Source organism: Seriola lalandi, unplaced genomic scaffold (assembly GCF_002814215.2).
Source record: "Seriola lalandi dorsalis isolate HSWRI2012SDOR001 ecotype SW California unplaced genomic scaffold, Sedor1 jcf7180002054585, whole genome shotgun sequence".
Classification (NCBI taxonomy): Eukaryota; Metazoa; Chordata; class Actinopteri; order Carangiformes; family Carangidae; genus Seriola; species Seriola lalandi.
Window position 1 is genome coordinate 1,242,785 of NW_019525138.1, and position 27,649 is coordinate 1,270,433.

The 27,649-nt window shown below is 40.2% G+C and overlaps 1 protein-coding gene across 2 annotated transcripts in view; it reads right to left on the reverse strand.

The window, feature by feature from the left end:
• Nucleotides 1-761: 761 nt before the first annotated feature.
• atp6v0a1b (ATPase H+ transporting V0 subunit a1b) overlaps nt 762-27,649 on the reverse strand; it is a 32,580-nt gene continuing 5,692 nt past the window's right edge. The window contains exons 9-22 of one of the 2 annotated variants that reach the window (XM_023418901.2): nt 27,247-27,340; nt 25,339-25,551; nt 24,500-24,650; nt 23,206-23,345; nt 22,931-23,094; nt 22,585-22,675; nt 22,058-22,176; nt 21,146-21,362; nt 20,481-20,588; nt 18,383-18,490; nt 16,598-16,615; nt 13,376-13,493; nt 12,832-13,003; nt 762-2,243 (exon numbers count right to left, since the gene is read on the reverse strand). In XM_023418901.2, the coding sequence (XP_023274669.1) occupies nt 2,150-2,243; nt 12,832-13,003; nt 13,376-13,493; nt 16,598-16,615; nt 18,383-18,490; nt 20,481-20,588; nt 21,146-21,362; nt 22,058-22,176; nt 22,585-22,675; nt 22,931-23,094; nt 23,206-23,345; nt 24,500-24,650; nt 25,339-25,551; nt 27,247-27,340 (1,807 nt within the window). In that variant the 3' untranslated portion in view covers nt 762-2,149. Of the gene's footprint in view, nt 2,244-12,831; nt 13,004-13,375; nt 13,494-16,597; nt 16,616-18,382; nt 18,584-20,480; nt 20,589-21,145; nt 21,363-22,057; nt 22,177-22,584; nt 22,676-22,930; nt 23,095-23,205; nt 23,346-24,499; nt 24,651-25,338; nt 25,552-27,246; nt 27,341-27,649 lie in introns of both variants that reach the window. The other variant, XM_023418900.2, reaches the window with a different exon arrangement.

A 27,649-nucleotide genomic window follows, 5' to 3' on the forward strand; every position in this document is an offset into this window, starting at 1 on the left:
TAAAGGACCATAGTCAGTGCGGTACATGTTGCAGGCAGAACACATTGAGGCAGAGCGGCTCCAACCCAGGACGTCTGCTTGACTTGTGTAATCTGAAGCACCTGTGAGGGGCTCATATACTGTGCTAGACTGAACTGTTACAGATTAGACTGAACTTGCACTGAGTGAAGCTCAGTGTCTCAGTGTGCTGCATGGTCCTCATCTATAATTGATTTTAATTCACCTATTAAGAGGGTTTCTGTTGAACCTAAACAGTCAGATTGGGGACCTGATTTAATTTCAGTAATAAGAGGTGCAGCTTTAAAATCTGAAGTTTGTTGAGGTCCAAGAAAAACCAGCACACTGCAAAACCGAGGGTCAGAGAACGAAGGCCATGAAAGTTCACCATTTGATCATTAGACCACAATGATCTATATTATTAATTCACTGGAGGAAAACATTGTCACTGAGGACTTAAAGAAACCACCAGAAGAAACTGAAAAATAAAACAACTATAGGAGGGACACCTCACTGCTGGATACAGAACCATCTATCTCTAGATATAGTGACTACTATATCAAACTGCAAATCATGAGCTGAGCTTGGGGAGGGGTCTCAGACGTGATCCAGACCAATGTCTTGATGCTTTGAAAAATATCTATTAATATAACCTAACTGGCACACAGCAAACCCGTGGTGCTTGGGGCCCTCGGGGTCTGAGGGTCCAGAGCATTTGCCTGCTCTTACCCAGAGATTGAGAGAGAAAAAAACAGGACACAAGATGAATCCCCAAGTCTCTGTTTATTACTGACCACAAACACATGACCTTCATGTCACCAGTCACTGACCAACACCAGCTGCATTTGATGTGTAGAGGCTCTCTTCACACATTCTGCATCAACATCTAAATACAAATGATCTGAAACATTTCAAACAACACTTATAAAATATGTTTTCTGAAACAAAACAAAGAAAATCAAATTCACTATCAATAGCTTTGATTATCAGCCAAACATGATTGTTACTGTGTCCAAACTGTTCTTCAGTTTGAATGGAAGAGATGTTTCAGTGCAGCACAGCCCACTTTACATGTTCTCTTCATTTAACCCTTGATGGGTGTGCTGACCGTCCACATGTCGAAGGCTACTTTGATGAGAATGCTGCACGGACAAAGCATCCTTCAAAATTAAAGATATGTAGAGAAAATAAATGTACATTTTTCACAAAGGATGGCCAAGGAGTGACATTATTCTTCATATTTATGAAGCAACTGCAGTTGATTCCACACAATGAACTTTTAGACATTTCAGGCTTCAATGCTTCAGTTCACTTCTTTAACCACTTTACAACAATTTACACAGAAGGAGCACAAGGATGCCACAGATCACAAAGGCTCCACCTCTTCACTCATCAAGGAAAAGCTGTGTTCCTTTCACTACTTCATGGTCAGACAGCAACAACCACTACATCCAATGGAATCCATACATTGAGTTTTTAACATTCTGAATGTTCATATACTGGGAGGAATCACACTTTCAGTCATGTTACAAATATCCCCAAATGTTGAGTCATGGTCTTACAGCTCCAGATGTGCTCATCTTATTTCATGGTGAAAGTACAGTTCACAGCCATGCTGCACAAACAGCATTACAGCTTATTATGACTTAGGTCTTCATTTTTGTCATGTCTGAGATCTGTAGCAGTCACTCTTTTGACAGAAAGCCGTCCTGAATGTGATGGAAACATGAGCATTTAATAATCACGAAGATTGATGAAAGTTTAAGTTCTGTAGATCAAGACCTAATGACATTTGATGACTATACTTTCAAAATATAATCGGTGTTGCAGGATCTCCTGAACAGATTAATAAAGAGTGAAAAGCTTTGTTGTAGGTGAAGGAGATGTTAGGACAGTGGTGGTGACAGGGCTGAGCTCTCAGTACAGTGATGGTACTGTGTCACAGCAATAGAAGCTCCAGTGTGGGGAATAACCTGGTGCTGTTGCACTGGAAAAACATCTCTTTAAGATGACATTACACCTATTACACGCTGAGGTTTCACAAATGACCACTAGAGGGTGACAGAAGGCTGTATATACACACACACACACAAACACATACACTGAGGAGAGGGGAAGGCTGGAGAGTCATGCTGGAGGGGTGGAGGCTCGATCACTCGTCGAGTCGTCCCTCCAGGATGCTCTCAAATGAGAACGGGACGAACTTGAACCCTTGACCCGTGTAAAACTTGTTCTGGAACTCCACCCTGAAAGAAAAAGGTGCAACAGGAACAAATTAGAGGTCAGGTTTTATAAGTATAGTAACAATGAAAAACCCCAATTATTTAACCCCCAATTTTTATAGGTTCTGTAAACAAGATTAGCATAATAATATAGCAGCAAACAACTATTTTCTATGTAAAGATATAGTGTAGTCATGGTGTCCTGAGCAGAGAACTAAGTTACACCTCCTCTGTGTGTTTTGCAATGTAAGTGCACGTACGTGTGCATGTTAGTGCATGTGAGTACCTGCTGTTAAATGTTTGCTGTTACGCTTATTTTGAATGAAATGTTGCTATCGCTAGCCGGCTAACTGTCAGCATTGTTGTGGTGCATATCACGGCAATGCTAGCATGGGCTAATGGTTGTGGCAGAATCTTCGTTGGCTTTCGTGTTCACAGAGTAACTTTATTCAGATGTGTTTCTTGTGTGCTTAGTGGACACTTTGACTGGGCTTCTTAACACCTTGCTTAACACAAGATGCTGGTGTTCTAGTACAACATCTAGTGGCAGTGACGATCGTCTACAGAACCTTTAAGTGCTTATTACTGATTATTATTTTTGTCAGTGTGACTGAAAAATATTAATTTTCAAGCTGAAACACTGTCTGTTTAATGACTGCGACTGGACAGTGAGCCTTGGTGACGCTTTCAAACATGCCCAGAAACCTGTGTTTATCTGATATTATCCTCACATTGGTCGACATATTTGACCTTAATCTTTCCCCCAGCAAATATCCAACAAACAAGCAACAAACTAAATTAAAGACTAAAGGCATCAGTATGTTTCAAACAAACAAAGACACTATACACTGCACTGCTGTTGCCTCAAAACCCCTCGTGGGGCCCCCAATAATGTGTGCTGTTGCTAGTGAATACGGACTGAATGTGTGGTGTTTATGGGACATCTGTAAATTGAAGCGTCTGCCAGTAGCCTGCATGTAGGGGGGTTCTTCGATGGACTTCTTTGTATGGGGCCATTTTGAGACCCACTATGGCTGAATAAAGGCCACCAGTTTCGAGTAACGGCGGTGTCGTTATCCTTACTCCATAAGAACGCCAGAGAGCAAACATAACACCCACCTGATGGAGTGTGTGTGTGTCGGATGATTATGAGTATGCAGGGTTAGAATTTTCTCTTTTGTCATTCTTCATATAACTTCTCTTTTGGATAACAGAGTGCAACACCATGAATATCTGTGAGGAGAGACTGTGTGGACTGCTGTCTCTCTGCTCTCTGTGATGGTGCATCATCATTACCTGCAGTTAGAGGAAACAGGTGTGTGTTTGAATGAAGCTTCATATAAACTAGTTTGAAACATACTGAACCCTTATGAGTTTACAGCCATGTTAGCATCTGTGTCAGGCTGCACAGCTGATTGTAAAGAAAACCAAACTGCAGGAGCGATAAAAGCAGCTAATGTTTACCATGATCTCCATCTTTGTTTACCGTATGGTGCTATATTAGCATGCTAACCACTGCTTATTAGCAGTAAACACAGAGCACAAGTGGAGCTGATGGGATCATTATTAGTTTTGCAGGTATCTGGTCATAAACCAAAGCACTGGACAAAATGAAATCTTGACCTGATGATGGCAGTAGTCGTTATTGTTCATCCTGAGGGAACATGAATGTCTGCACCACATTTCATGACAATTCATCCATTAGTTAATAGATATTAACAATATTTCATGCAGCATCAAACTGGTGGACAAACCAAGATCTTTGGAACTATTTTTCACAGTGTATCTGTCTGGGTAGATAAGCAGATATAGTAGTGCTTTTCTAGTCTTACCAACCACGCAAGGTTCTTTACACTGCAGGTCACATTCACCCATTCACAGAAGTATTTGATCACACACTGATGGTGCATCATTTGGGGTTCAGTATTTTGCCCTGGGACACTTCAACACACGGACTGGAGGAGCTGGGAATCGAACCACCGACCTTCCGATTAGCAGACAACCCACTGTGCCTCCTGAGCCTCTAACCCCTCTTTTCTAATCAGGTAATTTCACCATTCTGTCCTACTTCAAAATTCCTTTGACTTTCCCAGTCCAATCACAGATGACACATGACAGGAACACACCAGCAGATGGCCTGAAAGTCCACTAGTAACCAGGAGTTGGCCAGCTGGCATGTTTAACCTGAAGACTTAAGTGCAGTGTTGCACTCTTAGTGATAGTAATCTCATTCTCATGAGGGAGAAAACAACCAAGATCATAAAGTTAATTTGGCTCCTATGTGTTTAAGGCAGGGCACATTCCATTAAAGTAAAATCCTCCCTCACAACAGTGAGTTATTCTCTGCCCAGCCATTTGAAATATCTGATGAAAACATGAAAAATATAGATGATAAAAAATATCTTGTCAGTACTACATAACAGCAGCTGTCAGATTTGTGATTTTAATAAAACATCAGCCATGATTGTTAGAGGACTGAACAAAGTGGACTAATTCTACAGATGCTTTTGTGTCAACATCAAAAATTCTGATCATTCTGTACTGGTTCATCACAGCAAACACATGAGTGTTTTTTCCATGGGTTTCCAATGGGATGAGTCTGATGGTTACACTGCCCATACAGGAATTTGAACATACTCTGTTCAGCAAGACTATGTACTATACTATACTATATTATATTATTATAAATTAATGTGTCACTTTCTAGTTATGTGCCCTCAATAAAGGGTTTATAGGGGTTTATAGGGGTTATAGTGGCTAAAGTTTAAATGATGTACTAAAACTCAATTAATCTGTTATAAGCATTAATAAGAATAACATCTAGTTTGCCTGGTTGCCAATCCCATCAACTGATTTGGACCATTTGACCAAAATTTATCAGACTCATTAATATGTATAACTGCAGACTTGATGGATTAAAACCCATTTTAATTACTTTTTAGGTTTAATGGTGTTTATAACTGGAGCTCTGATTGAAACCTTTAATGAATGTGTTATATAAGGTCCCGTATAGTCTAAAGGTAGATGTCCATGTGTTGTTTGATTATAGATCAGGTCTAGCTTCTATATTAATACTGTGAAAGTATCAAAGCCTCAGTCCACAGAGAAATGCACACAGCCTGTATTCAGAAACTGAGCCTTAAAACCAGCCGTCAGGACTTCTGGAGCTTTGTGATGTCACAACAAAGCAGTCACCGCCCTCAGCCATGCCCCAAGCCCCGCCCACCTGGACCCACCATACAACCTTGCAGGATTTGGTTCTTCTGAGTGTTTCCCTGAAATCTACTATATTTTTATTGGATCACTCAGAACAGTCAGCCAATCAGAGGAAATGCCCAGAGCTTCCTCTCTTCTGATTGGCTCACTCACCTGTTGTTACTAGAGCTCCACAGAGAAACCTGAGAGAGGAGATGTAAAACTACATTGAGTTTTTGGTTCTTAAAACCACAAATTTATCTTAGAGATCGTAGATTATTAGGGTCAGCAGACCATGAGTGTTTATTTGTGGATTAGAAACTTGTCTAACTCCATTATTACCAAGAAGAAATGATAAACAGAAGCCAATGGGAGTTTTAAAATGTAAAAGGCTTAAAATGATCTAGTGGGTTTATTACAAAGTGGTAACAAAATATACCCTCATAAACCCACACCTGCTCTCTGAACCTGCTCTGGTTAAACCTCAGGTAAACTCTGTAGCTGCAGTAGAAGGTGTGACATTGAGGAAACCCAAGTGGAACTTTTTGATTTCCAAATACAGGAACCCACTCTGAACATTTCTGCTTTAACAACTCCCTGTTCTACAGTGAAAAGACCAGAGGCTGAGCAGTGAGCTAGCAGCAATCAGAGACTTTTTGAATCCCTTAACTGTAGCTTCTTGTTTAACATGTCAGACATTTGCACATGCAGAGATGACAGCAGCCTGTAGAAGTGAGCTGTGAAAGTCAGTGGATGGGACACTTAAGAGGAATACAGCCTTATGGTCTGTACAACCTCAGACTGCTGTGTGACCAAATATGGCTGCTGAGAGCCAGAGCAGTCTGTCAGTGACACCTCCTCTCATATCTCTACCAATAAAACTGGACCCTGATGTGCTGCCTGCTCATTCTGGAGAAGTAATGTTCATGTCATACTGAAAATGAACTTTTAAACTAATGTTTGATCGAGTGTTTTCCACAGGGAGATTAAACAGAGAATGGTAACAACACTTAAAAAAAAAAAAAAAAAATTCTTATTTTATAAGTAAGGTATTTCTGCAACAAACAACGACTGGAAAGAAAAAACATCTACCACAACCAGTGTGCCAACACAACTGGTCCTGGGTGATGTGTGCTAGTTTAAAAACACAAGACCCTGAGACAGATTAAGTGAGTACCTAGAACAGCCACTAGACCGAAACCATTCACAGCATGACTGAGAGGAGGTCAAAGGTCATTCACATTGGACACCAGGGGCCTGTTTCGTTTTTTAATCCAAAAACATTAGACACCTTAGCCCGAGGCTGACTCAGGCCTAAGACCAGTGTTACCATGGTAACAATTGATGACACCTGCACTGACCAGTACCAACCAACAACAAGAAACAGAAAACATGGCTCATAATTTGTGGTTTGCTAACATTGTTATGGAGAGAGCAAAGAGGAGGGGAAGAGTTTTTAGAGACAGAGGCCATTTTTTTTCCAAACCAGATTTTTCTTTCCACTCTTCATTCACTCTTCAACTGTTGAATTCTTCCTAAAGAGAAACATTTTCTGCTGGGCTAATGCAGTTTCTCGGTCGGCCATTTTTTTTATTTAGAAAAAAATAATTTACCAAGAATTCATTTTTACCATAGTCTGACTTAAGATAATCAAGAACTAAACTGCTTTCTGTGTAAGGGATGAATTAAGACTCAGTCTACCTGAAGTGTGACTATTTGTACTATCTAAGACACAGTCAAAGTTTGTTTGTGAAACCGGCCCCAGAGACCATCTATAATCACTGGTTAGCACCTATGAGATGCTTTTAAAAGCTCTAAACACAAGGTCAAGGATCTTCAGAGGAAAAATCTAATCTTTTTTTGAATGTAGGCTAGTTATCATTCAAATAATTTACATAATCTGTTGGTTTAATGATATAAGGACTGAAAGGCCTTTTCACAGCAGGCATTTTGACGTGTCATAGTATATGGACTGGTTCATGTTTACTGGACTTTGAAGACATTTAAGGATTTCCAATGATGAATAACACACAATGATTTTTAAATAACAACTTTTTAAATTGAATATTTGAATGGGAGAAATTTGTAATAAAATTGTTTTAAAAAGAGTTAATTAAGATAACTAAATGAATTAACTAAGTTTGATATGAGCCAGTTTGATTCTGGACCAGATTGTAGGACAAACCTCACCTTGTGATCCACCTGCAATAAAATGGCAGCACTGCTTATTCTGTCAGTGTTGTTATACACTAAAGCAACACTACGGCAAAATCTAAATTCACTAGCATTCACAGTTAGGATATAGTAATCCTCAAATCCTGACAACTGCTGACATCTTCATTTAGGAGGAAAAAACTAAGAGTGGATTTTTAGTTCCTGCTGGTTCCTGGCCTCAGCGAGAGAGGGGAGTGTCCAGGAATGTCTCCCGGCTGTGGCAAATATTTGGCCTGCCTGAGCTGTGAGAGGGCAACACTTAAAAAGAGGAAAGAAATGAGCGATCCTCTCCTCTGCTTCTCCACACAGCTGTAGAGGTGGAAAAAATGCTTGTACCTAACCCACACTACACTTGACTTACTCTGGTGTGTGTGTGTGTGTTTGTGCAGATAACTCATCAGCATGTGTGTGTGAAGAGTGGACTGCAGAGAAGAGGCTCCGGCTTGACTGCTGTTTACTTTGAACATTCCCATTCACTCACCTCTGTGAAAAATACTCCACTACTCTTTTTAACCTTAGCAGACACCTGTTGAGCCGACACGCTGCTGCTGTAATAACATACAGTAACACACACGGGAGCAGCACTAGGAGCTGCCTAGTACAATTACAGCCTCTCACTGCATTGACTCACGTTAGAAATGTTAATTGATAGAGTCACTTTGTGCTGCAGCACTGAGCTCCCTCCTGTGTGGCTCTTGCCTCAGGGGGTGTCCTTCATCTGCAGCTCACTTTTTCACTCAGCGTTCATATCATGTCTAATTTAAATTCCATTTTAAAGCACCACAGCTTGACCAGCACTGGATTTTAGAAGCTGGTACCAATATCACATTTGAGCATTAAGGATAAACCTTGGAATTCGCTATGTTTTTCTTACTGTCAGCAACTCCAAAGAAAAAAAGTTCCAAAACCAGCTGGATGAATGTCACTCAAACAGGAGGCGATAGTGTGTTTGTTGGCGACTATTTTCAGTGGCAGATTAATCCTCTATAGTATTTTGGATTATACAACAGTTAGTTCCGACCAAAGAACTTGATTGGACGAGAGTCATTCCATGAGTGCTGATATAGAGTACAACAGCACTGGGACTTTAAACTACATGTATCACTCCGCTTCACAGGTGTTCTATTAACCATTAATTAGCGTCACATTAACAGCCGTTATCTCTCTTAGATTGTAACAAACTTTACAAAGATGAAAATATTTCCAGAAATAACATTTGAATGAAATGATGTGTGGTCGTCAGGAGAGGATGAAGGAAGAAGCCTGGATACTTCAGCACACACCTGAGGTAACGTGTAGACAGAGTAGCAAGCTAGTGTGCACTGTGCAGGTCAGGAAAATGTTTATGTGTAGCTTAGCAACAGTCCAGTACCAGTCCAGTTGTGGAACTATTTGTGTTGGTGTAGCCAAATAAATGATGAAATAAACAAACAAATCATAATCTGTGGTTGCTTATCTAACTAATATGGCGTTCACAGAACTGTTGTATAAAAGCAACATCACACTGATGTTGTGATATTGTACTGAATATCAGCACGGCTGTGATTGCCTTCTGCGGCCTTTGACCGAATCACAGCCATGCTGATACTCAGTATAACATCACGATCTCAAGTGTGATATTGCTTAATTAAACCTTAGTGACAGGTGGGTGAACTTATGCTTGCTACAAACCAGCATGCACAGAAATCTCAGCTCCACACACACCCCACCACATTGATCCTCTAGAGAGTATTTTTGGATTAACCAGGAGTCAGGCACAACCAAGATGATGATGCCGAAGCAGCACACCCTGAGCTTCAAAAGCGCTAATCAGGCTACATCCATCTTTATATACTGTGGATGTGATTTGTTAACAATAAGAAAAATATAGAATATCACCAGATCCTTAAAAATCAAATGACAACTACTGTTTACAGTGGTCAATCCCAGCAAACACTCATCCTCACATGGACGTGCACATTATGTTCATTTGATGTCAGCCTGCTTTGCTTATCAGTGTTATTCCACTCACCCTGCCTCTGTCTCACTCTCCACTTTGCCACACCTCCCCATCAGCCTAAGTGTCTTCACCTGTGTCTTCACCTGCTGTCATTAACAACTGTTCACCTATTTGGTTGTGCTGCAATTGGGTCCTACCACACCCCGTTACAGGTTTGGTCCACAACCTTTTCCTTTGACCATCAATGGGCATTCATGACAGCCTCACTATTAGATGTCCCTGCTCTGATCATCTGTGGACATTAACAACATGGTCAACATCCAGATTTCTTTACAAGACCACTTCTGAGTGTCAATAAATGTTTATGACAGGCTCACTGGGCGTCTTGTCCAAACCACTTCTAGACATCAGCAAACATTCACAGTTGAGTCGCAATTTAAGACCAGAGCTAACCATCATAGTTGACCTTCATATTATGAAGACCACCTCTTTTTAAACCTTTATCATGCGTGCCCATGGGATTTTTTAATTCAATATATATATACACATGTGTTCCATACGTAAACCTTCAATCAAAACATTACTTTTTTCACATTATCCAGCAACAGGTTACATTTTCAAAGATGTTTGTGTAATCCCACAGGTGTTTGCTATCATCAGGAAGTACTGTCATTCCTTAAAAGTATTTTTCTTGATGTGGTGTTTGGCCTGGAGTCGGTTTTACCCAATCTACACTGAATGTGTCAATAAAACCTCTGGTTCAACTCAGCTGATTACACCTGCCTGGACAGCTTTTTTACAGTATGACCTCCAGTCTGGAACATAAGGCTGGCCCATGTGTGAAGCAGATAGGTATGACTATGCAACACAATACAGTGTTGGAAGAACAGTCTGGACAAAAGACAGCTGTGCTGGTCTTTCAGAGGTGGTCAGATCACTTTCCACTGGTTTACAGGAAAGACAGACATACACAAGACCGACAGGCCGTTTCCACTTAAACCTACTTACAACAATCAGCCCCGAGAGCAGCAGCTAAGCATTAACAGCATACCTCTGTCCAATAAAAGCACACAAGATATTTCTCCCTGCATTTTGTTGATCTCAGAACCACGACACAAAGCTCTGTGTTATTATCAGGAACCAAACCAGAGGGATTAAAGAAAATAAACCTGTTGCTTTTGCTTCTTAAAGGAATAAATTGTAAAACAGAGATGCAGCAGGGTGCACTTGTTAATATCGACTCTAATTTCCCACAAATAAGACTGTAATAAGACTGAGACTGTATGTCACACAGCAGAAAGGCCTGTGAATAACATCCTTCCTTTGGTTCAACCCTAATATCTCAATTAATATTTTTAACCAGCACAGCTACAACTTCTGTAATACACAAAAGGTACACAAATACAGGAGCATTTTGTTGTCAAGATCAATATCAATATGAATTTGGAGCTGTAATAAGGACATGGTTGCCTAGCTTAGTGTAAACACTTGAAGCAGGGGAAAGAGCTAAGTTCAAAAATACGCCTGTCAATTAGTTAATTAACATGTCATATGTACGTACAAAAACAGAATTGTAAAAATGACAAGTTGTGGTTTCAGCGGGAGTTACATGCTGGATGTATCTTGTTCTGTCTTTCTAGGGGAACAGCAGCTGGATGCAGTGACTTCACAGTGAGGTGGTAGGTTTGACAGCCTGCCGTTTAAGACTGAAATCAAAACCTTTGGTAACCGTTTATCTGAGGACCCACGTTATTGCCTGAGATTCTGCACTGAAGTGTTGGATGGATGTAAACACTGCTGCTTCCCAGTAAATACTACAAGATATGTAAATCAGTAAAATTTCAAATTAAGTTCATGTCCAGATTAAACAAATGAGTTCAACGTCTTTTAATCAGTGAGCTTTAGAAATGTTGGTGAGTGTATTTTTGAACTTGGACAGAGTCAGGCTACCTATTTCTCCCTGCTTTTCAGTCTGTATGCTAAGCTAGGCTAACCACATCCTGACTCCAAGCCTGTCAATAACACACAGACGTGAGATTAAAGGTGAAGTGAACAAATGTTTTGCGCAAAATGTCAAACTATTCCTTTAATCCTTTTATGTTTTATAAAATGAGAAGCTTTAAAGGGACAGTAGCTGTATTTTCTGATCATTACTATTCTACAAGAATTGTGATTCCAACCCATTTGTCATGAGTAAACTGTTACTCCAATACAAAAATAACAACTACAAACACATGTTAATATGCATCAGATTTGACATGTTATTACCTTCTGTTCATTAGGACCTAAGTGCAGTCATTTGAAAGTGGCCAGAAAATGATTCTTATGCATTTTGGTGACTTTCTGACCCTGATGCAGTTTTTCACTTTTTTTTTTTAACACTTTGCTCTGTGACGAGGTAAAACAGGAACTTTGGATGTTAAAGAGCTGATTCCTGATTCATTTTTAACATACTATCTGCACACCACTAGAGGTATAAGTGTGAAATAAAAAAATATCTTTTGTAACCACTCTCCCTCGTAGTATGTTGCTACTTTTTTAACATGGTTATAGACACCTATCTGACAGAGAAGCCCAGAGTGTGTGTGAAACAGTCCTTATGTGCTCATAAATCACTGGATGGATATAATTATGTAGTCTGCGCTGAACGGGAGTTTTCCCTCTTGGGATACTGAACATTTACCATCCATCACTTTAACAGCAGCTCCTCCTCACAGTTCTCTACAAGTTCATAATACTCATCTATTTAAAATGCCCATTAATATGATTCATGATTACAGCCGTTTTCTCCAACACATTCTAATTACTTCTACTACCTGTTAATACATACACTTTTATTACATCAGAGTGGTAATCACCCTGTTCCAGGATATTCCATGACTTCCCTACATTGAGCTTCACACTGTTTGGCCTCCCTGTGTGTCAGTGTAGTTTGCAGTAGTGCAGGCTAGATCAGCAGGGTGGAGGTGGTGCTAGGAGGCGATGGATCTGGGGGGTGCGTGAGATTATCTGGAGGCCTGCGTGCTCACAGTTTGGTAAACCACTCTGGGTCAGGAATGTTTCATGTTGCTAACATTCCTCATGTACACGTAAAACTGAAGAAGTGCAACCCAGGCAGAGATACCCGGTTCAAGAGGTGAAGAACAGCTCACTGTGGCGTATGAGAGTCTATCATGCTCTGTACATGTCATGAATGTATGCATGGGTGATGTAGCATGCATGTAGGTTGTATGTGTGTGGGTATGTTATAATTGTGGGTCTAACCAGTGCAGACGCAGGGCGTGCAGGAAGGCTGACAGCCCCTCCATGATGAGCAGGATGGCGACCGTGAGCGTGGCGAAGGCTGCGAAGATGATGGACAGGCCGAAGAACCCGCCCCAGCTCCGGGAGGACAGACCCAGGTGCATCACCATGGTCCAGAGCACCTCTGACAGCTCTGCATACGCACAATGATAATAACATTATAGCATACCATAGATGGACTGCACTTATATAGTTGCTTTACATTCACTCTCATTCACCCTTTCACACACACACACACACACACACACACACACACACACACACACACACACACCATAACTGCCGACCCTCTTCCTCTTGAGCTACTGCCACTCAATAATAATAATAACAAACAATAATAAATAATAAAGATTATGCTAAAATAAACACATAAAGAATTTGATGTTCTGATGTATCTACTACATGTACTGCAGACAAATAGGGTCTTTATCTACAACCTCTTTAAATAACATTTTACAGATTATGTGCATGCCTGTGTGCATGGTGCATGTGCGTTTGTACTCACGTGCATGAGCCAGGCTGAGGGCCCAGAGGCGCAGGTAGGAGGCTGTGTTGGAGATGCATCCCAGACAGTACTCTATGGTATGGATGGCCTGGTGGACAGCTACGTCACCAAAGTCAAACTGTTGTGGAAAGTCACAATGGTTAGAACACAACACAGCATGGGTTCAGCAGCAAGGTTCTGTATGTAAGATCTCCTGTTTATCATCGATAAGCAGTGTAAAAACACAGAATAAGTGGTTTATAATGGACTATAATGTAGCAGATATAAGCGTGGATGGGTAGGAGTGGGGGGGGGGCATTATAGTAGAACATTATCATGTGTTATCAACTATTTATAAATGTTTACAGTATCTACTGTTTATGAATGCTAAATAGTAAAGTTGCTGCTCATTGTATTGGGAGCAACTGACAAAAGTGAGAGGGAATGATTTCAGTACCTTGTTTATACTATTTTCACAGGACACATCTGGTGCACAGCAGTTTATGTATTCATCACACATTTTGTCAAACCTTTACTTAACCAGAAAAGTATCACTCAGTACTTTTACATGAATAAAAGAAACCAAGTTACTCAGTGAAATCAGGTTAAGCAAGTAATTGGACAGCATGGTTACTGCACATGCACTGTAGTAACCTTCTGTAAATCCATGTGTGCATGCAGTAAATCAAGCACATCGCAGGGGCCCAATGCCCTTTAATCTTGCTCAAGAGCACCTCAGTAGTGGCAGTGAGGAGCAAGTGTGACAAGGGGAAAGATTTAACTGACATCCTCAATGCTAAGAAGCCTTCAGGCCATCAATGCATCCATTGTGTCTCTTTTTTGGAACTACTTTTGCCTCCTCTGCTTTTAGAGACAAACACTGTATCTGTATTCTGCATGATACATAAACAGGAACATTATTGAGGTAGTAAAATTATCAAGTGTTGCATTTCCCTAAAGTCTCTGAACATATAACAAGAAGCAGAGGCCGAGCTCCAAAAACACTGGATCCGTTATTGGCATTATGCAACTCACTGGTGTCTCTCATTAGACCCTGCCCTGTAAACACTTTAGTATCTCACTTTACAAATAAATTTACTTCGATGACTAAGTACTGAATTACGGTTTTCAGTTTGGGTTTTACCCATTTACGATTAAATCTAAAACCAAATAAAGTGTGCATAAACTGAAGGGTTCTGACTACTTTCTGAAGCCACTGTGTGTGTGTGTTTTGTCTGAAAATATGTTTCAACATGCTTCAATTGTGTAAACATAAAAATGAAAGTATAACTTAAACATAACATGCTGACTGCAGAATGCACAATAACAATACAAATTTCAGAATGTACACTCTGAAAGGTTTTAGAACATTATTTTACAGTTGTTAATGAAATGTACATAATTTAATGTCTCAGTTCTAAATTTTGACTCACCAATCAGCTGAAGTAAGTAGTAACACAGTTTGTTCCAACACTGTCTTTGTACAGAGAGAGGGTTTGTAAGAACTTTTTGCATTAACTTTCACTGCTGCAGGAAAGCTTCGTCCCTGAAAAGGACTGTTTTCTATGACATTTTGGTGTCATAAAATTTTTCAAGGTTTTTAACTGGACTCCAGCTGTGAAAATGAAAACTTTAAAAAATTGGGTTGTCCTCAAACTTTTGACCGGTCGTGTATAATCTGTTAAAAAACACTTTATCTATTCAACTCTGAAAGAAGATTATCACCCAGCTCTGCTATTGAAAATGTGCCCAATAATAACATCTCTACTGTTCATATGGCATGAACAGTGGAAATGACTAGGAATGGAAATTCTCTTAATATCTTAATGAGTGCTTGCTTTGACCTTTGACCCCTGGCTGAGCCATTATCTGTAGTCAGGCAGAAAACAAAGAGAAAAGATGTCTGGCCCAGAGGCTTTGTTTGTGTATTATAAAGCCAACAGAGTTCCTCCGTTCTCTCCATCCTGGAGCAAGACTAGCCTTTCCTGTATGAAGCGGGCTGGGGGGGGGGGGGGGGGGGGGGGGGGGGGGCATAGAGGTCTACTGCTCTACATTGCTCTTGTTGGGTTTGGTTTGGCACTGGTCTGGTTTCCTCTTTCCATGCTTCTCTTTTGTCCTTGGACTCGTGAAAGAGAGTTCACGGAAGCAGTGCTCATTGTTCCCATTCAAAGGGTCTCTGACAGAAGTGGCTAATGAAAACAACACTGGCTAACATGCTGTAATGGCAAAATATATGGACGCAAGTGGTTTCCATTAGAATGTTGTTACCACACATTACAGTCGCGTGATTTCACAACGTACATTTACAGTGTACAAGAGGGAAGACTTTGGATCTGTGATGGAAGAAATGAACAGTTCAGTAAAAAGAAGAGAACTTTAAAGTCAAGAATCTTTCAAAGGCAGGGCTGTAGCACTGGAGACCAAGACAAGTCTGAGATGCTCTCTTATATTAAGGTATATTTCAAGAGGAGAGCTGTTGCACTCACATCTGTCTTGTGATTGCTTTATTGACCTGGACTAGTCTCGGCCTCTTGAGTGTACTTGACTCAGTCTCTTGGATGTTTTGGTTTGACTCAAACTTGTCACAATATTTGGACTATTTCGACTAATCTTTGTCTCTGTTTCATAGTGTTTCAACTTAGATTTGTTAGGGTCTCATGGGTGTTTTGACTTGACTAATCTCAGACTCTGAGTGACTTTAACTGGGACTAATGTCAGTCTTGGTCTTTGTCTCCTGTGTTTTGACGTGGACTTGTCCCTGTCATGTGGGAGACTTTGATTTGTCTTTGACACACATTGTGAAACATGACAAACTATGATCAGTACATGTGGACTGGAGCATGCCTTCCACCACAACTCTCTGCCACCTCATGTTAATCATTTAGGACTCTGTGAGGACCTAATCTGTTCACATCTGTTCACACTGTGACTCATCTCTTTGTGACAGGTGTGAAGCAATGACAAAGGTGAGGAAGTTCCACTTGTTTCTAATCAAAATAAAACAATTTAACTGTTGTTTTTCCCAATTACAGTAAAGTGATCTTCTGCACACACAGTCAGGGAAAATGCTGCATTGGGAGTTAAGGAGAGTAACAGATAAGGAGAATAGGCGGTTTAGAAAGAACAACCAGAGTTCAAAGAAAGAAAGTTTCTTCACTTTCACTTTCTTCTAAAGGCACAAATAGATACATCAGCAAGACAGCATCCAGACATGCTAAGAAGATACCAAACTCAGGCTCTTACCGGCTCTTCCTCTGAGTGCTTGAAAGCAAACAAAAGTCAAAGATTAGTGGCAGAATTCAATAACTGCATCAGTTTCTATCCTACTTTTTGGATCACTGTTTTGCAGTTTATTTTAGCAGACACTACAGTAAAGTCCTGGTACCAGACAAAATCAGCGTTATATCTTCGCAGCAGATTGGAGGCTATAGTGAGTCGCTATCGGAAAACGAGGCGACAGGCTGATGCTAGCTGGTTAGAAGAAAAGGGGTGATAGAGACAAGAGTTAACATAGGTGTTGTTCTCCACCTCTGGAGACAGCTGTTGTTGAGTAAAGGAATGAAGTTTGATGCTGAACTTGCAACGTTTCTTCTAGACTGGCAAATAAGCAGCTGCTAATGATAACGTTAGCTATGTAGCAATAGCAACACTTACAAATAGCTCCTTTAAATGATTATCCACAATTCAGAAGAGCTGGATAAAGCACAAGAGACGGTTGACTTTTCTTTCATATCCCATCAAACAAATGTATCTGGATGTTTTCTATAGTAGTGCTGCTCTCAACAGTATGCAATATTAAATTCCATAAACTTTTGCTAAGTCTTGCCTGAATGGAAGATCACATTCTTGGAAAAATGGTGACAAAATACAGTCTCATTACATTACAGTTATGCAATATGTTATCAAAACATAAACACTCAGTGATTTATTATCCAGGACACACCAAACCTCTGAGTCATAGAAAAAGAAGAAAAAAACCCCAGAGAATTCAGATATTCCACTTGCTGGTTCTCATGAAAACCACCTTTCTGTTTATATTTCTGAAATGGAAAATCCATCTCTTATCGGCTCTAGTCCATGCCAGCCCTCCCTTTCCCTCTGCACTTTGTTAGGTCCACGTTAACCCCCATCTCTCCTTACTACCCAGGAATGACTGTCCTCTGATATGAAAGGACAACAGGCAGCTGGTGAATGGACTGAGACATCGGATTTCAAATTTGTAGTTTTTTAGTGATAAGCCTTTGACAGTCTGACTCTGGAATCACTGTATCTAAACTGATGTGAGCTATTGTACTCATTCAACTGATATGATTGCTTATAAAAGGAGAATACATGTTTGTTAGTGAGCCTATAAATAGTGACTGTAGTGCAATTAGAAAAGTGCAGCTGTTTGAATGGCATGACCACCCTAACAGAAAAACATGGAAATCTTTAATGATGACAAACTGTCAAACTAAACACTTTTAAATACATGAAGTAACAGAATTAAAGTGTGCCTCAAGTCAAGTGCTGAAATGATTATACATTAATTTTGAAACTTGATTAAGGGTTTAAGTAATTCATCAAATACTCAGAATAATCTCAAATGTTTTTCCCAGCTTCATGTCATTAATTTGGACTGTTGGTTAAGACAAAACAAGCGACCTCAAGGAATTTCTAATGATGAATTTTCACGATTTCTGACATTTTATTGGCTAAAGCAATTAACTAATAAAATTATTTAAACAATAAAGAAATTAACCTTTAGCAGATCTACACGCATCACTCCCTATTTTTACTCCTTCTAGTGTATTTATTTTCAACTCTTTTATTTAGTAGCAATTCTGAGTGAGAAGAATTTTGCACTGCTTGTACACAGTTCCCTACAGAAATATGCAAATTACAATTAATCTTTTGTGTCTGTATCTAGTCTAGATTGTGATGCTAAATGTAGTTAGCATCACAATCCAGTTAAAAACTAAACTAAATGAAGGTCTGGAAGAGGAAGGAAGCTTGAAATTGACGTTTGGTGATGTTTAACGGGCTCACCTCATCTCCTTCCTCTGAGTGCTGGGAGAGCTGGTCGTGGTCCATGATGCCAGCCTCGTCCTCTGTGGGCCCGTTACCCACCCGCACTCCTCCGAACTTCTGCGTGCCCTGTTGGGTGAGTCCGGTGCATGATGAGGACACGCCTGTTTGCTCTAAAGACTGCTCTAGATTCTCTGCAGGGGTTTCTTCCCTCTTCTGGGACTAGATACAAAAGCCACAAGAGCTGTGTCTAGCTTAAAGCAAGCCTTAGGTTCAACGCTTTCTTCTTAATTTGATTTCATTTTTTCAAGTAAAACAGGGCACCCAGTACAGTGACGGGGGTAGTCAAACATGACATTTTACTTTTAATAAATAAAAAGTAACAAAAAATTAAAATGATCAGTGACACAATCAATACTGAAATCTTAGCTAGTACAATAATATTTTTTTACAGACTAAACCTGTAAATTATTAGATTAGGAACATCAATCCTTTACTGGAGGGTAAAATAATCTCACTGGTTGAGTTCAACCTCAGCAGTTAAAGACTTTACAAGACAAAGAGACATTTTTATGAAGTACAACTTGTAACTGTGAACTTTAAATGGCGAATAAGAAACTTTGGTCTGAATTATAGTTGCATATCATATTTAAGAAATTAAATATTGGTATTGTGTTAATCCATACAAGTGTAATTGTTCTTTTTGTGTGCTTTTGCACAGTTATAGTAATAGACTCTCTTTCCTCTTTCTTCCTCTCTTTCTGTTTTTTTTTCTTCAAATTTTCTTTTAAGTTTTAATATCTTTACAGTGAATTGTTCTGGCCATGATAATTGTGTAGTGAAAATCTGATATTACGACAGCTGTAGTTTAAAGTGACTAAAATAAAAATGTCCTGGTGGTTTACTGAGCTACCAGCTACATCCTGATCTAGTCTGGTTCTGTAGTACCGGTCTGTTTTTATGTGCTTGTCAGCAGGTTAGCTAGTTCTGGTGACTAATCTGGACCTGGAAATCATAATAAATAGCTAATTTTGATCATTTAATACATTAATACTGCATTGAAATAAAGTATTAATCAACATCAACATTAATGTTTGCCATTCAAGTTGTTCAAATTATGTAGACACTGACAGGAAGACAGGTGAAGACAAAAACTGCTGCCTCATGAAAAATGCTAACATTCAACAATCAGAGAGTGATAAAATATTGCTTCTACCGTTCTAGAAAGTTGTCAGCTAAGGTAAACTAGCCATTTTGAAAAACAGTGCTTCAACTCGTGATCTTTGAGCTATGGCACCAGTCTTCATTTTGTCAAAGAAAATTATTGATGACCTTTCTTTTACACAATGAAAAAAGGAGAATAAACAAAATAAAAAGTAACTCTTGAAAACAAAAAGTAAATGTATTTGTTGACAATTTCATCAACAAATAACAGATAAATGATCACCTGAAAGATGGATGAATGGATAAACCAACTACTGTTGTAATGCAAAGTACTATTCAATAATTTTCATGTATAATATTTCATCTTCAGATGTCGATTTAGCTGCTTGACCTGTTGCACTAGTAAGTGCGATCTAATCTTGTCTTTTAGTAGTAATTTCTGCAAATACGGTTAACTAATATTAGAAAAATCAATAAACACTGACTGGCGATCCATCTACAACTGCCAGTTATCAATATAAATTTTACAAAGCTATAAATATCATTCAACAGCGAATTGACCCTAACTCCATTTAAATGGCCTTTATTTTGATGAGGTTTAACACAACCAGTGAGAGCAACCAGAGCTCGAGGCCGCTGCATCTCATGCATGTATTGTGGTAAAATTCAGGTAATAAATATCTGTTGGATATATATAAATATACGGGGAGAACAAAAGAGTAAAATACACTGTTAGGGTGCCCTTAGTCTGTCAAGTATTTCTTACAAATTTCCCACCAAAATAACAGCATTTCTAAGGCAGGCTTTAAGCATTTTTCATGGCAACACAACCAACCACGTTACACAATGCAATGAATGGCAGAATAGGAGTGAAAAAAAAAGGTTATATCAAAGGTTATATTTGTTATTCATCAAAGGTGGCAGTAAGGTTATAGGCGGGGTCAGATCCACATACCAGGTGCTTTTTCCACAGGTGCTGACGCCGAAGCACCATAGTTTTCACAATCAGCATACAGGGTACACATGCAAGGGCAATCAGCACCAACAAAACCTGGATCCCCATCTACAGATTCAAACAGAGAGAAGTTAACAAGGTGTTGGCGATGTGCAGCAGTGATCAGAAGAACGCTAACCCCCCAAACATCCTGGTCAGGCCTGAATCTTGAATGGTGCTGGTTCAGGAAAACCACACAGCTGATTTTGTTTCATCTTTGAGTCTGAAGGCACATGGAAGTCATGATTACCTCTACGCCAACACTAACTCAAGCTGTTGAAAGGAGAACAGACTTTTCTGCTTGGATGTTTCTAGTGGTTTTGATTTTCAATTCCAACAAGAGGAGCAAATCAACACTAACTACATATCACTACCATATCACTGTTCTAATACTTTATGACTGCCCTGAAGATCTGACGAGCAGATTAAAGTGTACTACAGTAGTTTGAAAGACTGATCTCTGACCTCTCTGGAAGAAAGTAAGATTCTAGAAAATAAAGTATATGTAATTATTATTGTGTGTTTGTTCACTATGAGCACCTCTCTACTGGTGCTCAGCTATGTTAGTGCAAGAGGGAGGGGCAGGAAGCTGGGAGAGGCAGAGGGGAGGAGGAGGAAGGGAGCACCTGTCCCCTGTAGAGGGGCTTGTTGGTGGGGTCATTGTAGTTGAAGAGACACATGTTGATGAAGTGGATGAGCAGGCTGGGAGCATCCTTGGAGGTGAAGGCGTCATAAGCCGTCCACTTGTAGAAGACCAACAGAACGAGGTAGCCAAACAGGCTAGACATGAAGACGATCTCTGGGATGAAGCCCAGGAAGATGTTCAGTGGCTTCTTGAAGTACCTGGGGTGCAGTGACGTCAGTTACCAACACAGACAATAACTCTACTTGTTGCTGATGAAGTCTGGCATTTGCTGAATAGTTTTACTCTGCTGATTTTGCAATGCAAAATGGAAATATCATTAACCAGCAGGCAGTGGCGATCCAGACTATTGTCAGATGTTACAATTTACACATGTCTCCTGAATGCCTCACATGCAGACTGTCAGTAGAGGCTACAATTTACATGTGTCCCCTAAACGCCTCACATGCAGACAATCGGTAGAGGCTACAATTTACAGATGTTTCCTAAATACCTCATATACAGGCAATCAGTAGACACTAGCTACAGCAGACATCATCAGGTCCCCCCTTTACGAGGGTTTTGGGGCAGCAGCAGTGCACTGCATAGTGTGTTTAAGGGAGTTTATATTTGTCATTGCAAAAGGTGCTAATATGAGGGGCCATTAGGGGAGCCTTTTCTCCTCGGGGACCACAAGTATTTGCCTGGTTTGCCATGTGAATGTGACGGGAGTCAGCCAAGAGTCGCATTCTGATCATGTCCCAGTAACAAAATATGGTAATAGTTCGGAATTCAGCTCATTGTTTCATCACACTGTGTCAGATAAATAGAATTACCCTATTAATTACTAATGAATGCAATCAATTACTCTAATGTATCAACATTCAGCAATAGCCTTGCAGAGTGTAGCACTTACAGGTGGTTGAAGAGACTGAGAGACACTCCAAACAGCATGTGGATGACGCCCAGGACCACAGACATCTTCATCTTGAATGAGTTGAGGAAAGTCAGCTTGTTGGTGGCGACATTCCAGATCTACAGAGACCACACAGCAGGTTCAGAGGTCTGAAACCCAACCAGAGAAACCTGACTGCTCCTTTTTATTCTTGTTTATTTCTCTAAGGCTGCACTGATATGAACATGCTGGAAGCAGTTTAGAATAGATTATTTGTTATTATTCGTTTCTGCCACTCTGACGTAAGCCCATTGGGTCAACACTTGTAAAGCCTCAGTTTTACTTTAGTATACTTTTATACTTTAGTTAATTAGTTTAAGGGCATAACACTAGATTTAGTAGGACACATTCATTGTTGGTATGGGTCTCTTCCCAAGAATATAGTATATGTTTACATGCCAGCTGTAATGTTTGCACTGTAGTTCTAACCAGAGGAAATAACTACCAGCTATTTATTTTTGTTGTTTTAGTGAGTGTGCAGGTTTTACCGGGTCGATTCCCAGTGGATAAGGCCCGTTGAACACACCAGGGACAGCTGGGTCTAACTGTAGAACTGCGTTTCCATCAAGTGTCTCAAATCTGGGACAAATCAACCATAAACAGTACAGAGATGAGATGAATAAAATCACATGAATGTCAGTGATACAGTAGCTGAATGGATCTGTAAGAAGGTTCCTGCATGATTATGCTGAATTTAATGCTGAACTATCCCTTTGATAATTTTTTGATAATTTTAAAAATCGGGCATTGTGTTCAACTTCATCTGTTCTTTAAAAACACTGTATATGACAAGGTTAACTTCTATATAAGTGCAGGGAGAGTTGGCTGACTTACGACCAGTTGGCTCCTTTGGGGCTAAACATGGGCCTGACGCTCCACCCAGACCCGAACATGTTCAGAGACTTGGAGAAGCAGTCGTTGTAAATGATGCCGGTGTAGATGGAGAAGATCCCCATCAGGAGGATGATGTAGCGGCCAGCAAACACCATGTTGAACATCTACAGAGACACACAAAAACTTCTTGCTTCATATATTCCATATCTCCAATATATGTATGAAACTGTGAATCTTTTTATCACTGTATTACTTGTTTACGTGTCTCACTGTACCTCATTGTCACTCTTCTGGGCGAGGAGGCGACTCTCTCGGATGACCAGGTAGAGGGCAGCACAGGTCATCAGCACGCCATGACCCATGTCACCAAACATCACCGCAAACAGGAAGGGGAAAGTAATTATGGTGTAGGGAGCTGTAACAGACAACACAGAACAAGGCCCACACATGAGTCATATGCTGAGTCTCTGCCATACAACTGAATTTTAAGCTTATACAGGTTAAATTTAACGAACCTAAACATGTTTAACAATTCATATCGCAATCATAATAGTTAATAGACTAGTGCAACACATTTCTGATTACAGTTCATTATACATGAGGATGTGAGGAAGGTGAGAAAAAAAAGTTGTGTTTCAGAATTGACCAGTTTGGAAGAAAAAGATTTTCCTTGGCAACAAATTTAGACTGAATGTCACAAATTCTCAAGTCAACCAAACATTTGCATCTTATCATAATGTTGGTAACATGGTCAATTTAGCTATTCTAGTGATATATCTTTATATATATATTAATATATACATCTTATTTTCTCTGCCGCTGAATGTGGTTTTGTTGCTTGACAAGAGCTTCAGCCATCATTGTGTTTACAGTACAAGAAGTCATAGTACGTCTCTGAGCAGCGCAACGTCTTCAGGACAGATTGGAGGCTGCAGTGAGTCATCGTAAAGTATCGTAAAGTGAGGAGACGGGCCGGGGTTAGCTGGTTAGCATGCTAACTAAAGTAGAAGAAAAGATGTGATAGAGACAAGAGTCAACATTGATGTTATTTTCCACCTCTGGAGAGAGCTGTTGGTGAGTAAAGGAAAGAAGTTTGATGCTGAACTCACAGTGTTTTTTTCTAGATTGTAAACAGCTGTTTACTTGTTTGTACTATGTTTGGAGTGAAGTCATATGAGATCGTTCCGATGTGCCCTTCCAGAGGCTACGTCCCCAAGACAACCAATTTAGGCATGCTAGCATTTGATTGGCTGAAAGGGGAGAGGTTGCGGTGTCCCTACCAATGTTGAGCCCAAACCTACGCCCTTGCCTGTGTCTAATGAAAGCCTGTCGTCGACACTCAGTAATTAGTTTTGCATGATGACGGGTATGAAGGAGACAAACACTGATGACAGTGCATCCATTTTCATACAGAAGCCCCTTTATAGATTTCAAAAAGTATATTCATATTTTGTCCCTAACTAAGACTGCATTTTGAATCTTGTCGCTGTACTATTAAAAGTAGACAGTTAAAGCACTGATATGATGACGTGATGAATTCAGATAGAGACAAAGGAATTTCTGTATAACCTGGATTAATCTCCCGGTAGTTCCCAATGCCGTAGGCGTCAACGATGTTCTGGAAGCCTGATGTGAACTTGTTGGTCTTGTTGAAGGTTGGTGGGGTCTGCTTGGTCTGCATCCTGTTTAGGATGGATGGCACTGTAGAGCCGCTCCTCTCCTGGCAAACAAAGCCTCACATATCAGTCACATACTGCCCATACTGTCTTGTCTGTCATACTGACTTCATGACTTAACGTTACCTGATGTCAAAAAACAACATTTCCAGGTGCTAAACTCTCAGCAGTCTGTATGTTACTCAGACACTAGGTTCTCCTGTGATTTGGATCATAGGGGAACTCATGAAGACTGAGCTCACTGTGGGTCTTAACAGTCTGTTCCTTTGCCATCACCACATATGTGACAGCTAATGCTAGCTAGATCTATTCTGTTTCATACTGCAGGACAAACACTGCAGTCAGCGTGCAGGAGCTGCCACTGACTCAGCAGGTGTCAAAAAACTATGAACAAAAAGAAACATCTTGTGCTAATGTTAGCAAGCTAAGCTAGCTAAGAAGCTTCCATTTTCTAAGCAGAATACAACGACCACTCAGAGGATTGGGGCTTACAGTAGATGCTGTTTCCATAGAAATGTGCAAATAAAGGTTTATCTTATTTTATCCTCAGTATAGTTTCTATTTTCAAATTTAACTTTAACACAGCTAAACTCTAATAGAGACTCATAATTCTCCAGCAGCAACTTAATTATGTTATTTCACAAAGCTTCATTGACCCATATGAACTGCTGCTGGAATCAAATCCGGCCAAAATAAAAGTATAAGATGTAAAAGATTTAAAAATAAACTAACCGTCCCTCTACGCAGAGCAAACTGGATGGAGTCCAGGTCCGAGACAGGACACCACACCTCAGCAATCAGACACTTCTGGGTGACGTCGATGTTGCAGAGGTTGAGGGTGTGGTAGATGGCCTTCATCTTCCTCACCTTGATGAACCACACCCGCATGGTCTTTGAGGCAGCCTGCAGCACACGCTGACGGTGGTCCTCTGTTTGGTTCAGCACCTATAAGAGCAGATTTGTTTCAGATGCTAGATCCTGTCCAGTTGACAATGGATGTTTGGATGGTGCCAAATCTGACAGTTCTACTGGCCGACCTGAGGTGAGGTGCAGTGGTAATCATGGTGTACAGACTGCTGGTCTGTAAGTATGTTCCATAGAAGTCACCAGAGTATTGCACCAGCTCTGTTTTAGCTTCATGTCAGATAGACTGACTTGTATATCAAGCCATACAGTAGGTACATACAACAGTAAGAGATCCTGGTGTAAGCTTGGTTTTCTCATAAGCACACATTGTTTTTGTCACATCTCAGTTGTGTTACTTGGAAAAGTAAAACAAACTTCTAAGACAGTTTAGAGGCTGATGAGACAAGACGTTTGTTCTGTGACTACTGAGCCAGCTCCAGCTCCATCTGCTGATGTATCCAATAGGGGAAATTCATGTGTCCAGTAGATCATGAGTAATAATAATAATAATAGTTAATAAAAAATAATAAACAATAATAATTAAATTAGTCCACTGTCTTTGGCCGAAGTGTTCTACAGCCTCCTTTTTTTTTTTTGAAAGGACATAATCAAAATCACTCAAACTGGGGAAACTGGCACATAAGAATACAGTATGGCTACAGTTTTATTATGAGGATGGGGTTGTTTTATTTCCTGTTTGAAAAAAAGGCCCTCTACTTGGTGCAACTTGGTGACATCGACAGCACACCTTGACTCTGTATCGCAGTTAGTTCATACCGCTGATCATATATGAACCACCAATGTATTTTATCTAGAAGACATGTGGGTTGGGCCAAGGTCACAAAATAATTATATCATGATCAAAACTTCGTTAAAAGTAAGTACAGCTATGGACCCTCTGGGCTTCTGTAGACTTTAATTTATCATACTCAGGACACAGCAATGCCTGCTGCATCTTCTGTCATCATTCTATGCCACTGACCTTTGACCTCTTTAGTACTGGTTGCATGTACTTTAATGCTTGTGATCCACAGATCCTTCAGTTACATGGCTACACCCATGGGACCTCCTCTCGATCAGAGTGTGAGCTGGATGTTTAGAATCTATCTGCACTATGATGCAGCTGAACTGGTCACACTGCACTGGCTCAGGCCATGTTTATGCACAGAATTCCATTTTCTATATAATTCAGAGTAAAATGCTCTATTGTAGTAGAGTGTACCACATTGTCTGTGGTTGGCCGTGTCAGGCTGGAGCTGACCTCTCAAGCAGAGCTGAGGCTTTTTTCCAGGCTTAATAAGGGCAAACTTTGGGGGAACACAACTCTAGACAGGACAAAGGTCTTTCACAGATAAGAACTAATGCACGAGAAAACAGCCATCTACACCGTGAGGGCTTTTGTAATTTGATTGGAAATAAATTTTATCAAGGAAAGCCGAGCGCAGACATCCTGCTGTGTTAAATTAATGTCTTGTTGTTTAGTGGGCAGCAGTGGAACAAAGACTACAAAGATGCTTTGAAAGAATTATTCAATCCAAAAAATGAACTGTACAGCTAATGGTTATGTGGCTTATACAATAAGCAGGCTTCACTCCAAGGTCAACCCCCCCCCCCTGCTACTTTATTTTTATTTTCAGTTTATTTGTGTGATTCTGACCTATCATCTAATGTAACACCTATTTGTTTGGTTTGCTGCAATAATGCCAGTAATGGGAGGTAAAGAGACAAACATACCATCTGGAGGTCGTCGATGCGGCTGTTGACTCCAGCCAGCATCTCCTTCCTCTCCTGTGGGGTCTCTGGACACGGGTAGAGAGAGGCACGGAACCTGGAAACATAAACCCACCAACAGAGTCACCTCACAGTATCTGACACATTCATTCTCCCCCACTTTGTAGCCTAACACAGGCTTTCTGTTATAACTGTGAGTTGAGCAACAACCACCACAGCTAGGTCACTGGTACAGTGTCATGACCTGCAGTTCTTTAAAAGGCCAGTTGATATAAGCTCATATGAATATAATAACATGATGTCATGAATATCACCCTCATATGTAAAGTTTTCTGCTTGGTCGTCCAACCTGAACTGTTCCCAGGCTCAAACCTCTCAAACAAAACACATTGTTTTCTAATGCCTA